Here is a 17,982-nt window from a genome sequence, read left to right as displayed (position 1 = left end):
AACATTTATAAAATGCAATTAAAACTTTCATCAAAATGTTTGTTAACACTAAATATTTATGAAATTGCTTTCAAAATATTACATACACAAATATGTAATACATACAAAAAAGATGTGGGACATGATTTTCGTTTTTTTAGAAATCGATTATTTAGCTTTATTAGCATAATTTCTGCTATAAATGCAACAGTTTTAGCTTTACAAGAATAACTAATAAGAAATTCCGAAATATTTTAACAATTGGTAGACAAAAAAGTGATTTTCTGAAAGAGGGGTTATACGGGGGCAAGGGTAAATATGGACCAATCCTAATAAATATTGGTAGAGCAATTTGCGTTTACATTAAAGTTTTTTTTTGCAGAATTTTATAGTGATAAAAGTGCTTATAAGTGAATAATTGTCCCTCATGTCATTTTCTGAAGAAGACTTTATATGGGGTCAAATGAGACCCGATCATTACGAAAAACGGCAATAACTTATATAAAACTGAGTTGTGCCAATTTTTGTAAAGATACTACAACATTTATCATAAATATTCGAGGCATACGGTTGAATGGGGGCTAGGTGAAATAATGGAGCGAAATGTTCCAGTATTTTATAGATTCTCACTTACTCCGGGCTCTACTTGCTTAATATCATGTATCTAGGTTTTAATATAGAAAAATCAAAAAGTACCTTTTGAAGAACAAAAAAGTACCAAAAACTCCCCTTTTTTGCTTAATTTTATGTTTCTAGATGAAATTTCCAGAGATTGTCTCAGATTTTTCGTTATATCTCTCTTATTTATGGACCGATTTTGATGATTTTAAATATCGTTTCTGATAGAATTATTGAAGATTAGGATCTCGAAGATATATGGGGTCTTCTGAAAACTGATTACAACATACACACAGACAAAAGTTTGAAAACAAACATAACTAAAAAAGCGGATTGCGTAGGCGGACGGAAAAAAAAACAACTTTTGGGTTTTGTGAACATTAGAAATATGTGAAAAGTTTTAGGAGGGTCAAAGTTTGACATTCATTTAACATTATGACAAGATTAAAGTTAACAAATTATTTTTAAAAATTTGTTGTAAACTAAATTTATATGTAGTAAAATTCAACTAAAATGGGTAACTTTTAAGTTTTATGGCAATAATTCAGTCAATTCCAATCCAGTCAAAAGTTATGGATTTTAGACCGTCATCTAGTAGAAAGGTCCAATGTATGACGATTATGTAAAACTACATATTGGTCGATAGATGAGTCACCAAATAGGTATCATCGAAGTAGGAGAGGATTAATTACGAAACCTGATAGAAAAAATTTAAACTGCCCAACGCTTTATAAGTAATAATTTTTAGAGATATTTTTATATTTTACTTTTTCATACAAACTAAAAATTTTGGTATTATTTAATGCAACATTTTTTAATATACCCTTTAAAAAGCTTTATATGTATTATAATAAAATAAGCATTTACCTTATTAAAACTTGTTTCCTTTCCGCAAACAACTTCAATTATTCCTTTTAATTCAAATTTGCTTTTACATTTATTTTCACAAACATTTTTATATTTTTTTCTTATTTACAAACTTTTTATTTGCGTTTTATATTTTTTCTAGCTTTTTGATATGCTCTCAGCTTTTGATATGCTCTTTTATTTATTTTAACAACTTTTTTATTTTTTCATTATTTTAGCTTTTTTCTATAAAAGATCACCATTTTATTTCCTTCACTACATTTGAAAGGTTAGTGATTATTAAATTTTATTTTATTTCCTCATTTCCTTTACTTTTTATTTATTTTAACAACTTTTTTTATTTTTTCATTATTTTAGCTTTTTTCTATAAAAGATCATCATTTTATTTCCTTCACTACATTTGAAAGCTTAGTGATTATTAAAATTTATTTTATTTCCTCATTTCCTTTACTATACTTATAAAAGCTTTTTTTCTCTTCTTTGCTTCACACAAACCTTTATTCTTTATCCCCCCCCCTTTACCAACTGTTGCACTTAACACATTCCCTCACATCCATACTTATTTATTAACAACGAATGGACAAACTAAAGCAACAAACCGACTGCCACAACATTTATATTTTCCCCACACTATTTTCACTAATTTACACGTTATTTATAACAATGTTTTTACACAGAAATATTAACAAACATTTGATTTTTCATATTTATGCAAAAATATTAACAATTTATTAACATTTAACAACATTTATTTATTAATTAAACGACCACTAATCACCAAACAACTGAACACTCGCGAAATTTCTAGAAAACTAAAGAAGAAAAATGCAAGTAATGATTCTTTTACTATTGTTGTTGTTGCTGCTGCTGTCATTTTTTGATTTGTACTAAATTATGTATGTATGTATGTATATGCATATAATGTGTTTGTTGTTATTTTATTGTGTTGGGTTGAGGGGGAGAATATTTTAGAGTGCGTAAATAGATTAGGAGCACAATGTTAAGTAGGAGAGTGTTTAGTAATGGTCAAACGCAATACATTAGTAAAATGTTATTTAGTAAAGGAATAAAGCCAGGGTTGGGGTTTTTGTTTTAAAGAAGTTTCTTAAGTGAGTATGAATTGCCTGGAATTTTGTTACGAAAATTAAAAAATAATAAAATAATAATTGTTTAACTTATTCTGCTTCTAGTTGAACGGCGTTAATCCATGCCTATATATGTGCATATAAAAGAGTTGCAGATCTGAGGGACCAAGAATCTACTGAAAGGTACTTTTTCGATCATCAAATTATACTTTTTGAATTTTCTATAATATAAACATAAAATTTTAGCTTGAATGAGAATATATAAGATATAAGTAGTACATGAAATCAAAAATACACGTTGCTTATACTTAAGGATTATACTTAAATTGATTGGAATAACCGCAGTTGAGAATATTTATAATATTTAATATTTTGTTTTCAATAAAATTTTACCAATCTTCAGATTTTTTTTACAATAATAATAGAAGATACTTTATATTTGAGGCTGATATTTTATGGCGAGAAAATCAGATGATTAGATCTTAAGTCATAATCTATTAAAATTTTCAAAATCAGTTCGGGCTATGTTTAACTAAACAAATTTAAACATATGTAAATGTTAATTTTTTGCAAATTAAAATAGATTTTTATATATTTTTTTCTGAATTTGAAAAATATCAACCAGTTTTTTTTTTTTGTTTTTGTCAAATATCAACTTTAGAAAATGTCAAATAATCGATCACCCTAGTATGTATGTATCATTGAAAAGAAAATTCTTAACAACTGAAAATGTCGCAGAGGACTTATCTTTAAGGCATTAATGGCAGTATCGTATATAAATCTAAGAAAAATTGTTCTTTTAGTATTTTTTTATAAAATACATGTATTCGAATTCTTTATAACGTATTTTACCGAAAATATTAACAAATATTTAGTTTTTTATTGATAGGACATATCGTTTCTATATCGGTATTAATTTTTAAGTGTAAAGCCTTATACGACATTCTAGTTGTATGGAATTTTAGATATTTCTTCCATTCTAAAGAGTTTCAATTGTAAAATATTGCAAAATTTTTCGAAGTTTTACCTGGAAATCTAAAGGTTTTCGAACTCTATGAACTTTTTTGTCCTAGATTCATAAAAATATTAATTTTATAGATGATATTTTAATTTTACCAATTTCTTTATTGTTTGTTTATGTTATCTAAATTTTGAAAGTGTCAGGTTTCATATGTTCAAAAAAAATGGTTAATAAACCCATCTTTAATTTGAAACATCCGAGCATAACCTCTTTTTTATTTTTCAGAATTGCTTTAACAATTAAAAATTTAAGATATAAATGGAAAAAAATTATTTCTTTTAATATTATGTCCCAAGTATAATAAAGTCACTCGTTTCTATTAATTTTTCCATGTAAAAATAGGACCTAACGAATTTAACCGGAGTAGGAAATAATTTACTTAATGAAACAGGTAGGCGAAACATGTACCCCTTCCTATATACATATACCTATTTACCTTCAAATTATAGTACTAATGATAAAATTCCACCTTTCAATTACGAAAAAATGCATAGAAAATAATTTGGTAAGGATGTTTCTATTATTTTGACACACTATCGTTTATTTTTTCAACATTCACTAATTCTGAATGAATACTATTACTTAGATCATTTAAAAAATTTCTATTTAATAAACACTTTCAGCGAATAAAAATTTAAATTTCCTGCGCTGTACTTGTGTTTTATTTGTTTATGAAGTAAAAATGTTCTAACAACTCGATTTTATTAACTTAAATTATACTAGATATTTGCATTCGCATTCGCCTTAATAAATACTATACACAAAACAAAATCCCAACCCTGTCATTATTCCTTTATTAACATTTTACAAAATATTTCCAATTTGAGATTCACTAATAAATCTCCTTAACATCTTGCTCTTAATCTATTTACGCACTGTCTACAACAAACACATTACAAACTCATACATATTTGCATACAATTTAGTACAAATCAAATAATGACAGCGGCACCAACAACAACAATATCAATATAATCATTACTTGCATTTTTTCTTTCAGTTTTCTAGAAATTTCGCAAGTGTTCGGTTGTTTGGTGATTAGTGGTCGTTTTATTAATTAATAAATCCGGTTAAAAGTTAATAAATTGTTAATATTTTTGCAAAAATGTGAAATTCAATTGTTTGTAAATATTTCTGTGTAAAAATATTGTTAAAAAATAACTTGTAAATTGGTAAAAATAGTGTAGCAAAAATGTTTGGAAAAAGATAAAATGTTGTGCCGGAAGGTTTTTGCTTTAGTTTGGCCATTCGTTGTCAATAAGTGTGAGTTGGTGTACGGGTAGGGGAGTGTGTTAAATTCATTGTTTGTTGGTTGGTTGGAAAGTGGAAAAAAAGGTTGTTAATGAGAAAAGAAAAGCTTTTATAAGTTTTGTAAAGAAAAATGAAGAAGCAGAGTAATTTCAAATAGGCAAAAGTTTTTTCAATTATAGTAAAGGAAATGATAAGGAAATTCTTTATAAGAAAAAAAAGCCAAGAAATTAAAAAAGTTGTGAAAATAAATAAAAAAGCTTTGAAATAAAAGAGAAAAATAAATAAATAAAAATTTCTGAAAAAGAGAAAATAAAATGTTGGCGGAAAAAAACAAGTGTTAAATAAGGTGAGTGATTTTATTAAATTATAATTCAAAACATTTAAAAGGGTTTCTGGTTTTTTAAGATTAATTTGAAAAAATTTTGCTCAAAATTAAAAGAAATTTACAGTCGAATAAATAGCAAAAAAAAAAAAATGTTTAATCAAAATTATCTCTAAAATGATATTCGTTTGATGAAAATACAATATCAATTATTAGCTGTTAATATTCAAAAAATTTCAAGTGGTCAAATGTTTACAAAAATCATATTCCACTTCAGAGCCCTGGCGCCACCAATATGTAGTCCTATCGCACGAAAAATGAGTCCAAATTTTTTTATAAAATTAATTTTGTGTGAAAGTTTTGTTCCATAAACCTGTTATAAAATAAAATTTTAACATGGAACACATAATCATTTATAGTCTCATTCATAAATACATATATTTATCAAAGGTTTATAAAACAAATTTTCATACAAAATGTGTCATATAAAACCTTGATAAATGATTATGAATAAGTTTAGTTTATACATATTTCTCTGAATCAAGGGATACTTATACTAAAAAATAACCAGATATCCATAAATGAAGAAGGAATGCTTATTATTAATGTCAATCATCCACCACAGAATACATAAAACCACAACTACAGATTTATAATACCATTTTTATATAAACAAATAAAATATTAATTATTTTGTTTGTTTGTGTTCCTATATTTTTTACTTTTTATAAATTTATCGATAAATATTATCGCTTTTGTAAAACATTCAAAACTGAGGGTGTGTGTCTAAGATAAATAACAAATAACAGCGTCGCCAAGTGTTGAATAGTTGAATTAGTATTCATTAATTTCACTCCGCAACACTAGATGGCAGTATCGATTTAAAAAATGTCGTTGTTTCAAATCGTTTGTTAATTCTGAAGTAGTGCTGTAATATTCTACTACTTTTGATTACTCAATACTACTTAATACTTTTCGTTTGGGTACTCAATACTACTCGATACTTTTAACGGTTTTATTTTAAATTAAAAACGAGGAATTTTTCCTTTTTTAAGTAAAGTTAGACCAGACATCACACCACTTTTGAGACATTTTATTTTTTTAGATAGCGTCGATAAATATTTGTAACTTTTTAACTATTATTGCAGTTTTTAAATTATTTTTACATTGATTTGATATTGCTAAGAGTTGCATTTCTAATAATGATATGGTCTATATTAGATTTTAGAGCTGTATTTTTTCACATCATAGCCGTTAAATTTAAATAAGTTAAATCCATATACAAGTCTGAAAGTATTGAGTAACTACTTTTTAGTATTGAGTACCCAAAAAAATAGGGCAAATACTCGATACTCGATACCCACTACTCAATACTTTAACAGCACTATTCTGAAGTAACAATGAAAAATTGTTTTAACCCTTTCCGTAGTTTTGTCGAATATATTCGACATTACAATAGACTCTGTTTTTAAGCATTTTTTGGGTATAATATTTAACTTTAGTTTTAATTTTTTTCTTTTAGATGAAAATGAAGACTTTATTGTATTTATAATTGAGATTTTGAAAGATCTTCCGTATTTTAAAAGTATTTAAAAATCAGATTTTAAGAAATTGTGACTTATGACTACTTTTTAAAAAGTGCTTTTTAACAACGTTTAAAAAACAGCTTCATTTAATGGCCAAAAAAATGTATTTTAGGAGATCGGACTATGCAGATTTAAATTGTATTGTATTGAAAAAAGTTTAAGAAGACATTTTACAAAAAAAAAATTCATAAAAAATATTGGTGGTACTTTTTGGAGACTGTTTTTCGAATGTCGAATATATTCGACATTTAACTTTGACCTTCTATAACTCACTAGGGAAAACTCAAATTAAAAAAATATTATTTTTCCCGGATTCAGCATACTCAAATTATCTTAAATATAAGTTTTCAAGTTTTTTTCTAGACATAAATTATTTTTGACACTGAAAGGGTTAACGTTTTAATGGACAATAAATAAGGGAATAAAACGGTTAAAAATAGGTCAATACTTCCTACAGTTTAGCTGTACCTGCGATTTTAATTCGGCGTATTATAGTCTAGATAATATTAAATATATATATATATATATATATATACATATACGTTATTTTATTTAAATTGGACAGTCTTAAACCATAAACTGTGGAGTTCAAAGGTCAAATTTTGCAATATTTGAAAATTCTAAGTGAACCATTTCGAAATATTATTTATTTGTCGGCCGGCATTTAAGATAGTAATGAGAAAAACAAAATTAACCCTTTAAGGCACTTGGGAACAATTTAACACTAAAGTAAAAATTAAAAAAAAAACGTTATTCATTTGAATAATGCTCATTTATATAGAGAGAAAAACAACAGAAATAAAACAAAACATTTTATATTTGTTTTATTAAGAGTTAACGAGTTAATGATTTTTCTCAGAAAAAAAAAAAAATATTTTGATTTTGCGCAATGACTCACCAAATCATATTTTATAGAGATTATTATGTGACAAATAACATCGTTATAGCCTTCTTTTCCACAAATCTGAAGCAAAAAAAAAAACTATTTATTCCCGAGTATTTAAAACATCTGACCAAATATCATTTGTAGTCCACTTTGTGGACAATATTTTCACTAGTAATTTTAAGTTTCAGCTTTAAACACAATTTTGTTTTACTTTAAAATTTAATAATTGAAAAAAAAAATGATGATTTATAAAAAAATTAACCCTTAAATATAACACAAATGGAGAAATTCTTCCAATATACAGAAATAGATTTTTAACAATAATTTAAAAACGATATAAAAGAAAAATATATCATTCAATGGTTGTACCATTAAAAATATATACCATGATGTACCGAATTTGAACACTTTAAAGTTGGGTCCTAATATTTATACGAGTAGGAGGTCATTGAATCCATTCTAATATGGGAATCTTTCTACTTTTACACTAATTTCTATCTCTCTTCTTTTATTTTCAAATTGCTAAAAACAGACTATTTCTATCAAAATCTTCTTCGAAGTACTTTTCAAATCGATCACTAGTGGCAGTGGTGACCGATCAGATAATTAACTATTATCAACTATTTATAAAATAATTGTTACTATTATTTTATTATAAAAAAATTAAAAATATATGTTTTGTGTTTTTTGTTTTTGTGTTTTTTTTTTTTCATTAGATTAAAAAAGAAAATTACATAAGAAAACATTAGATTATTTTACATGTGGCAATAAACCCCTTAAAAATAATAAAAATTTATTATGCACTAATACACACGAAATAATTTTTGTTAAGACATTAAATAGAGACATTTAAGACACAGAAATTATAAGGTGATATCGGTTGATGGTGAAGAGGGGATTTAGTGTAAGAAATTCAGTCGTACAAAAATTAAAATAATCTGGAACCAAATATAAATCGCGTGAGCGGGCATCTTTATGAGCAGGGTGGTAGGTGCTCAGCAGCTGCGAGGCGTTGAGTAGGAGTATGGCTGAGCAGATGAGAGCACAGACAGACAAATAGACAACGCGTAAACAGCTGTAATGATTGTTGCAGCAGCAAGTGTAGCAGCAGCAGTGAGATGAGTTGGAAGGGTTGGGGTGGTTTGATGGTAGGGAGGGGGCGAAACTGCTTAGAAGCACTTGCGGTGGACAATGCCGGGGCCAGATTCGTCGTATTCTTCCTTGGAGATCCACATTTGTTGGAAAGTGGAGAGGGAAGCCAAGATGGAACCACCGATCCAGACGGAGTATTTGCGTTCTGGGGGAGCGATGATCTTGATCTTGATGGTGGAGGGAGCCAAGGCGGTGATTTCCTTTTGCATACGATCGGCAATACCGGGGTACATGGTGGTACCACCAGACATGACAATGTTGGCGTACAAGTCCTTACGGATATCTACGTCACACTTCATGATGGAGTTGTAGACGGTTTCGTGGATACCGCAAGATTCCATACCCAAGAATGAGGGTTGGAAGAGGGATTCTGGGCAACGGAAACGTTCGTTACCGATGGTGATGACTTGACCGTCGGGAAGTTCATAGGATTTCTCCAAGGAGGTGGAGGCGGCAGCGGTGGCCATTTCTTGTTCGAAGTCCAAAGCGACATAGCACAATTTTTCCTTGATATCACGGACGATTTCACGTTCAGCAGTGGTGGTGAAAGAGTAACCGCGTTCAGTCAAGATCTTCATCAAGTAGTCGGTCAAATCGCGACCAGCCAAATCCAAACGGAGGATGGCGTGGGGCAAGGCATAACCTTCATAGATGGGGACGGTGTGGGAGACACCATCACCAGAATCCAAAACAATACCGGTGGTACGACCGGAAGCGTACAAGGAGAGTACGGCTTGGATGGCAACATACATGGCGGGGGAGTTGAAGGTTTCGAACATGATTTGGGTCATCTTCTCACGGTTAGCCTTGGGGTTCAAGGGAGCTTCAGTCAACAAGACGGGGTGTTCTTCGGGAGCGACACGCAATTCATTGTAGAAAGTGTGATGCCAGATCTTTTCCATATCATCCCAGTTGGTGATGATACCGTGTTCAATGGGGTACTTGAGGGTCAAGATACCTCTCTTGGATTGAGCTTCATCACCGACATAGGAGTCCTTTTGGCCCATACCAACCATAACACCTTGATGGCGGGGACGACCTACAATTGAGGGGAAGACGGCACGGGGAGCATCGTCACCGGCGAAACCGGCCTTGCACATGCCGGAGCCTAAAAATAAGAAACAGAAGGGACACGTTCAATAACTTGCCAAACGAACAAGAAAACAACATGTCGTTTGGACCAAAGTGTCGCATGGAAACGAAGCAACAAAAAACGGAGTGTCATGAGGAATTTTCTCTCTAGTATTATGAGGGAAATTTAAATTAGTTATTCCATGATGAGCAAGAGAGTGACGTTAAAATAACAAAATAAATTACATAATCTTTAAATTGAAAGAAATTAAAAATACGCAATGGAAAAATTTTAATATTGAACTGATCAATCGTATTTAACGACAAATTAAGATATTTTTGCGAATTTTCTTCATTTTAATAAATGAAAATCGTTCCTTTAACGATCGAATATTAATACACATGTTTTTTTTAATCAAAAACTGAAATCACGTTAAATGCGTTAAAATTTAAACATTTAGAAGAAAATTTTTTTTTAATTTTTTATCACTCTCTTTTTTTATCGAATAACATTATTGTCCATTAAAAGGACTGTTATAGAGCACTCTTTAATATTTTTTGTTTTTGTTTAGACACTTTTAATCCAATTGATATGTTGGTGAAAGGATGTTATAGTTGGTTTAATCCAATATATATCCAGTTATTGTTATGTATCCAGGTTTGATTTAAACGCACCATTATCAACGACCAAAGCAGCAACCTCATCGTCACACATTTTGATTGAGTTTTTTTTTAGTTTTTAACTAACGGAGAAGAATACAGTAATAGATACGGTGTGTACGCTTTGGAACACAACTGACTGACTAAAGTATCGGGGCAACGGATACCAGATTTTATACCGCGAAAAATAATAAAACAAATCACGGAAATTGAGAAAAAATCGAACAACAACAAAAAATCTAAATGAATGTATATATTTTTAAAAGATAAAAATAAAACATCCCAACGAAATGAAACGAATTCGGAAAAACAATCTATGAATGTGTTTGGCAATGTATGTATCTGTGTGCGTCGAATGTTTGTTTGCTTAGAATGCTATCCACCTTCACATAAACTATACGATTCTTGTGTTTGCATGTGTATATGTATATGTGGTAGAACGTGAAGAATCCAAAAATTCCGTTAAACATTTCAACACATACACAATACAACGACAAGCACCCTCAACCGATCACCAACCACACCAATACCACTACATTCACAACCAGCTACCGCCAACAGTAGCATCCATACGATGGATGATTCTTCGGATAATTAATGCAGAGATCGGAGATCTCGCAAACTAAAAATAGAATACATTTACTCATCTGCTACACAAAAAGAGCCCGAGCAGAGGAGTCCCTCATACTTTTCTTCGGAGGTGGATGTGGAGAAGATTTTTAATAAACATGATAAAAAATATATAGTTTTTTTATTTTGAATTCATAAAGAATGGAAATTGTATTTCAGCACAAGAGAGAGCAAAAATGCTGAAATATACATATATATGTGATATGTATGCATGTTGTTGCTATTTAGCAAGGCACGATCGAACTTTTGTGTGTTGCGATCGTGAAAATATTTGTCTGCAAAAGTACCGTATATGGCAACGTTGCACTTGGGCGTGAGAATTTTGGATATTTTAGTTTTCTCTCCTTCTCTCTACCTATATGTACTTTCTGTATGTTTTTCTTTAATAATTAGGTCGCTCTAGATTCTCCCGCACAAATAGAAAACATTTTTCAATATTTTTCCAACATTTCAAAATATCTATTCTATTTTTATTATTTCGTAATTTGTATTTTACTTCTACAACATATAGAGATACATACATATTTATAAATATAATTTTTTGGATTGCGCCATCGTGAACGTCATTATCACATATTTTCGGTGTGCTTTTTACTTGTTTTTAGATATTTACTCTGGCGGCCGATACCACCTTTGGTCAAAATATTTAATGAATACACACAATTAATTTCTTTATATTCATATACAGAGATTTACTAATCGTGTTCTGTACTATTTTTGGTCATAAAATGCGCTTTTCAAATCAATTCAAAACATTTGCCCCCTGCCCTCGTATCTGAACTCCTGAAAGATAAATCTAATTGTAAAAATGCACTTAAATATGAAGAAATTGCCTCTTGCTATGTTGGGGTCTTTTTCTTTTTTTGTATTCTATTTTATTTTATTGAATTTGATTTGCCTCTTCAATATATCAATGTTTCATTATTTTTTAATGAAGTGCTATTAATGGGCTGCTTCAATTTCTATGCAACAAATAAATGTATGTGGATATGTATGTACAAATGTCTAGTTAAAGTAAACAAATGCGTACATAAATGTTTGTACTATGCAACAATTTCTTTGCAGGGTATCATTCGCATATGGAAAACACATTCATACATACATACTTTGTATATTTAAACAAACTGAAGCGATGAACATTTAATGTTAAGAGCTTAAAACTAACAGAAACAAAAATATCAACACAAACGCCAAAAATTAATTGTAGCATGTACTTGCTCCATTTGGACTAATTTAGAAAAAGTAGCTCACTGACACACTAATTTTTGTTTTACGATTCATGCAACAAATTACAACAAATATTTTGAATAACATTTTATGATGAAAATAATAGTAAATACTTAATGTACTACATAGTTTTTATTATTTATAAATGTTATTAAGTACGAAATGCTTCACTACTAAGAAATCGTTAGACGCATAATGGGCGATATATTCGCAAGAACATCTCGCTTTACGCACACGATATTACGGCGATATTTATTTTCAATGTTGGCAACTTTTGTTGACCATTTTCCGTCAAGTCATGTTACGAAAACCACTCGAAACCGTCAGATATAAGTTTTTGCAAAAGCTGCTAAAAAAATATCAGATTTAATCAATGGCTTGAAATTTTGTAATTTACCAAATATGTACCAAGACTTGACTATATTAAAGGCTAGACTATAGAATAGACTATATACTAGACTACAGACTGGACAATAGACTCAACTATAGACTTAACCATAGACTCAACCATAGACTCGGCTATATACTAGTCTATAGACTAAACAGACTATACAATAAATAAATTTCACAAAATATGCATGTATATCGTTAGCGTAGTAAGAAAACGTGCCAAGTACTATTCAGTAAATTTTACAGTAGATGCAGAAAAATTATTTAATGTGATTTCATAAATACTTTTGGTTCCCACAATTGTGGAAATATCACAAAAAAATATTTTTAAAAAATGCAATTTTTCAAAATAAAAGTCTGATTTTAGTACTCCATACATTATTGTGAAGAAGAATTTGTACTTTGTATTCGTTTTAACATTTTTAGTATGTAGAATTAATTGTACATACAGGCAAATCTCGGTTTAACGAATGTACGAATAAAAAAAAATGATTCTTAAAAAATTAGTAAATTAGCAAGAATTGACATTGGCAATATTATATAGAAAGCTAAATATAAATTAAAACTAGAAAAATTAAAGAAGTCGTTCATATTTCTAACATTAGTTACACTGCAAATCCGAACAATCAATCAAAACACGATACGTTCACTTTAATTACAATTTGAACAAGTATGTTCATATAGTCATATAATTACAATTTGAACAAGAATGTGTAGTCGGGAATGACCGACCATATAATACCCTACACCTATCAGTATACATTTTGGTAGAGCGAATTACGATGACATTAAAGTTATTTATGCAGAATTTCATCCTTCAAGTAATTTTCTGAAGGGCATTTTGTATGGGGGCTAGGTTCAAATGAGGCCCGATCATTACAAAAATCATTTAAACTCCCCACTATAGTGGTATAGGGTATAAAAATCTTATATCTTGAGGGCATTGCAACCTAATAATCTGAATCTGTAAACACGTTAAACCCGGATACGTTGAATTAATACAATTTTTCAAAAATAAAAAATAAAAATATTTGCTGTGGGAGGAAATACATATCAGAAAATATGTCTATTCTCTATAAATCATTCAAGTATTAGGATAAAATTCGAGAAAAATGGACCGTTTTAAACATTAATTACTTTTTAACATATTGTAGAGCTCGGTCCATGATCCAAACTGTCATTAGAGGTCCTATTACGAAAATCATACTAAATGTATAAATAGGTAAATCGTAGCAAATCGACTTAAAATTTATGATACAAAGTACTTTGATGGTGTGTTTATTTATTTTGAAAGCTGATGACATATTTGCTATAAAATTGATTAATTAATTCAGACTTAGTTCGATCGCAATGAAATTATGAATAAAGAATTCGTTAGAAAAACGGGGGTTATAAGTAAACTGTCAGTAATATTTCTGAAAAAAACGGTGTTTATTATTAGTGTTTATATTTTGGACTTTCAAGTCATTTTATGAAGGGACTTGAGTAGGGTCAAATGAGGCTCGATCTTTATAAAATTTGGCAAGGTCATCAAAGCTTGTATAAAACTTAGTTGTGCCGCTCTTTATCGAGGTACAAGTATATTTAACAAAATTATGAGCTGAAAGGCCCTTTTCCGGGGGTTCTGTTGTATGCGAGCTATAATCATAGGCTTCGTCCTTGAGGTTTACATGAACAACCAGCCAGGCGGACTGATATGACGACTCAGAAAACAATTCTAAGCCGATTGGTGGGTATAGGGCGAATATGCAATATACCCTCCCCACTAAAGTGGAGTATATTTGTGTCAATAATTTTGAAAACTGATGACATATTTTAATGTTATAAAATTGTTTAATTAATTGACACTTAGTTTCGATCGCAATTAAAATTTGAATGAAAACCCATCATTAGAAAAACTTGGTTTATAACAATTTTGAAAAAAACTGTCAGTAATATTACTAAAAAAATGGAAATCGTGTCTACCATCCTAGTATGAAAATATATAGATGTACTTAAATAGCAATATTTTTTCTCATAGCGTTTGATTGTAAACCCATTTAAAAAAAATTAAATTAAATTGTTTACAATTTGACCTGATCTATTTTTTCATTATTTTAGAAGATCTATAAATAATTCTTTAAATTGTACAAAACATTTTCCAAAAATCTCACATAGAAGACAGAAAAAAATAAATATCTTTCCACATAGTGTATATGGATTCTTTTAAATACTAAATACAAAATATTTGTAAAACTGTATATTTTACATGATCTACTACTACTAGAACTACTCTCTAAAATATACCCCATACACTTACAAGACTAATTTTGTATCTATCCAATTTACACAAATACATATTTTAAAAATTTAAATACACACATACTTACATGTATGCTATTTAAACATTTTGCTTTTGTTTGACCTAAAATTTGAAATGGAATAAAATGTATTTCGGAACCATAATTCGATGACAAATTTAATTTTCAATTCGGAATCCAATTTATAAATTTAGTTTCACACAAAATTGCCCAGAGGGAGGCCGATGCCAATATTTGGAAATAAAATACAATTAATTTGTAAATCTCTATATTTTGTTCGATACATCTGCCTGTAAATAAATATTTGAAATTGCTTCTTAATCAATTAAAATCTTTACAAAGTAGTGACAATTTTTCCTAGGGTAGTGATAGTTTTGGTGATAACGATGACTTATTTGGCATTTTATTGATTTTAAGCGTTTAATTCTTCTTCGATTGAAATCTTGTTTGTGCTAATTGTTCAAGTAATTAGCTAGATTATTTTTTGTATGTTTGTGTGTTGGATTGACTGTGTGTATGTATTGCGAATTTTATATAATTTCCAGTTAGGAAACCCTTTTGCAAACAAGGGCGTAGTGTGTATGAATTCAATGCCAATTTAATGATTTTATCATTATTGTATATCAGAGTGTAGGAATAGTTACAGAAACTTAAAGGAATAGATTGTTTTCAAACAAAAATTAAATGAATTATGGCCCTTAAAGTTGTACTTTTAAAAACTTGGTATTTATTTGAAATTGTAGGAAAACAACTACTAAGTTTATAAGAAAATAAAAACTTATATACTTAATAACATTTTTATATTATAAAACAAAATTTCCAAATTAGTTTTACAATCCTGTAATAAAATAAAAATTTGATTTTGAATAAGACTTTAGATCTGCAACAATTTTAGTTAGAGAAATTCGATTTAGAATAAAGTTGATATAAAAGTGGACAACGTTTTTATGAAATAACTCTTTTAGATTTTGGTTGTGTATAAGTAAGTGCTAATGTGTGCGAACGTGAACAAATATGAAGAGAATTTAATTGAATTTTCAGAATTTTTGTATGCAATTCACACGCCTTTCACATCTAAACACAACATTGTTACAATAAGTGGACCCCAAAAATCAACAAAAACCACATACAACGAAATTTTCTTTTAGACCAGAAAACAAATAACCCTTGGCTATTATTCCCAACCGTTTTGACAAGAAAATAAAAATCAAATAAACTCCATGAATGAATGAATGGACGTGTACTACTACTTATCCATGCAATATCGAAACCAAATTCCACAAACACACTCTTTTTTTCCTTTTTGTTTTTGCAAATACAAAATTTGTAATATAAACGTTTATTTTGGTTGATTTTACTACGACAACAATAAATAAAAATCACATATTGCTTTCGAGGATGGGGGTGGACTGAGCATCAAATGATGTGTTGTTTGTGTTGTGAACTGGAGTGCAGTCAATCATGATTAATGTTGAGGGTTGAAGACGATTAAAATAATGATGATGACAACGTTGTTGATACTGTGATGAGGAATTTATGGCAAGAGATTGTGAGATTTTTTTTATTGTGAAAATACTTTAAAATTAACTTACTTAGCAAAGTGAATAAACGGCAAATTTGGAATTAATTCCATTTCGATAGTCGTCACAAAATAACAAAATTATAAATAGTAAGAGTACCAATAATGGCTTTGCACATGGTTAAATCGAATTGTTAATTTTCTAAATTTTTACATAACAACTTTTCATTTATTACTATTTTGCATTAGATTTTAATAAGGATTCTCTATTTTAAATCTACCAGACTTGTTACACATTTCGATCGCAATGGTTTTCATTTCATTCAAATCGAATTTGTGGAAAGATTTTGATTGAAATTTTAGAAGCTTTTCATACAAAGGATCATTAGAATTATGAACTATATGGAATGAAATTCTATGACCAGAACATATACTATATCCCCATAATATAAAAGAGATGTATCTAACATTATTATTTTTATTTTCTAATATACATAATTCCGTAGATTACACTTAATCCATTTTTTGGATTTGTCAAATAACAACTTCAAACATTTAAAAGTGCATTAAAAGTTTTCATTCATCTTATCCATCGGTTTTAATAAGATTTCTTTCATCTTAAGAAAAAAAATTAATGTTCTAATTGTAATCAAACTAGTTTTTAATACAAAATAAGCTCTCAACGATAATTCATTTCAAATTTTAGTCTCACAGTTGTCAAAAATAATAATTCTCTTAAACACTAACAAACGCATTTTTTAGGAACTCATTTGTTCCATCAATTGAAAAGTATTGCATCCCAATACAATTTGGACGATTGCACTTAGTCTCACATATCGTGGATAATAAACATCATGTAAACATGGTAACGCTCATTCACACATTAAAATGCTTGCAATAAAAATTTCCTAGTATGTTTGGCGGAGTGTTGATACAAATGTAATAAAACAAAAACAACAATGAGGGTGGTAAAATTAATCCTAAATAAAGGATCAATTTCTTTAACCTCTAAAGTGTAAAAAAGAAATATTTAAACCAAAATGACAGATTAACAAATAGATGAAACGAAATGGAGAGAGAAAATAAATCATAAAATGAGCAAACTGAATCCGTCATTCGATGTGTTTATTTAAAGACGTGTGTCCTTTTATTATGATGTTCTTTGATTAAATCCTTAATATAAATACAAAACTAAACTGAAGGTTTCTTATTTGTATGCTAAATGTCTTGCATTTTTATGTGCTTTTCTGATTTTGTTAATTTTTTACTTTATTAAAGTTAAAGGTCCCAAAGCCAAAATGGTAGCACGTGTTTTAAGGAAAACATTCAAATTCACAGAAAATAAAGAAAAACAACAATGAATGTATTTATGTGTGTATTTAGTTCAAAAGGATTTATTAAATTTGTCTTACAAATCA

The 17,982-nt window shown here is 29.0% G+C and overlaps 1 protein-coding gene across 1 annotated transcript; it reads right to left on the bottom strand.

The window, feature by feature from the left end:
- Positions 1–8,291: 8,291 nt before the first annotated feature.
- LOC119599624 (actin-57B) lies at positions 8,292–11,094 on the bottom strand. Its single transcript, XM_037949478.1, has 2 exons — positions 10,514–11,094; positions 8,292–9,875 (listed from the first exon to the last, which is right to left on the bottom strand). Exons 1-2 carry the CDS (start codon positions 10,551–10,553, stop codon positions 8,785–8,787), a joined length of 1,131 nt encoding a protein of 376 aa, XP_037805406.1. The 5' UTR covers positions 10,554–11,094; the 3' UTR covers positions 8,292–8,784.
- Between the last annotated feature and the right edge of the window lie 6,888 nt (positions 11,095–17,982).

This window comes from Lucilia sericata, unplaced genomic scaffold, assembly GCF_015586225.1.
Source record: "Lucilia sericata isolate MDLA Ls3-8-SP2 unplaced genomic scaffold, ASM1558622v1 Contig000083F_arrow, whole genome shotgun sequence".
NCBI lineage: Eukaryota > Metazoa > Arthropoda > Insecta > Diptera > Calliphoridae > Lucilia > Lucilia sericata.
The sequence above is the reverse complement of the archived record's forward strand: the minus strand, read 5'-3'. Positions and strand labels throughout refer to the sequence as shown.

Excerpts from the sequence above, each read along its gene's own strand:
- LOC119599624 (XM_037949478.1), bottom strand. The coding sequence starts at position 10,553 with ATGTGTGACGATGAGGTTGCTGCTTTGGTCGTTGATAATG. Across the intron at positions 9,876-10,513 it reads TGCTTTGGTCGTTGATAATG|GCTCCGGCATGTGCAAGGCC; the intron begins GTGCGTTTAAAT and ends TCTTATTTTTAG.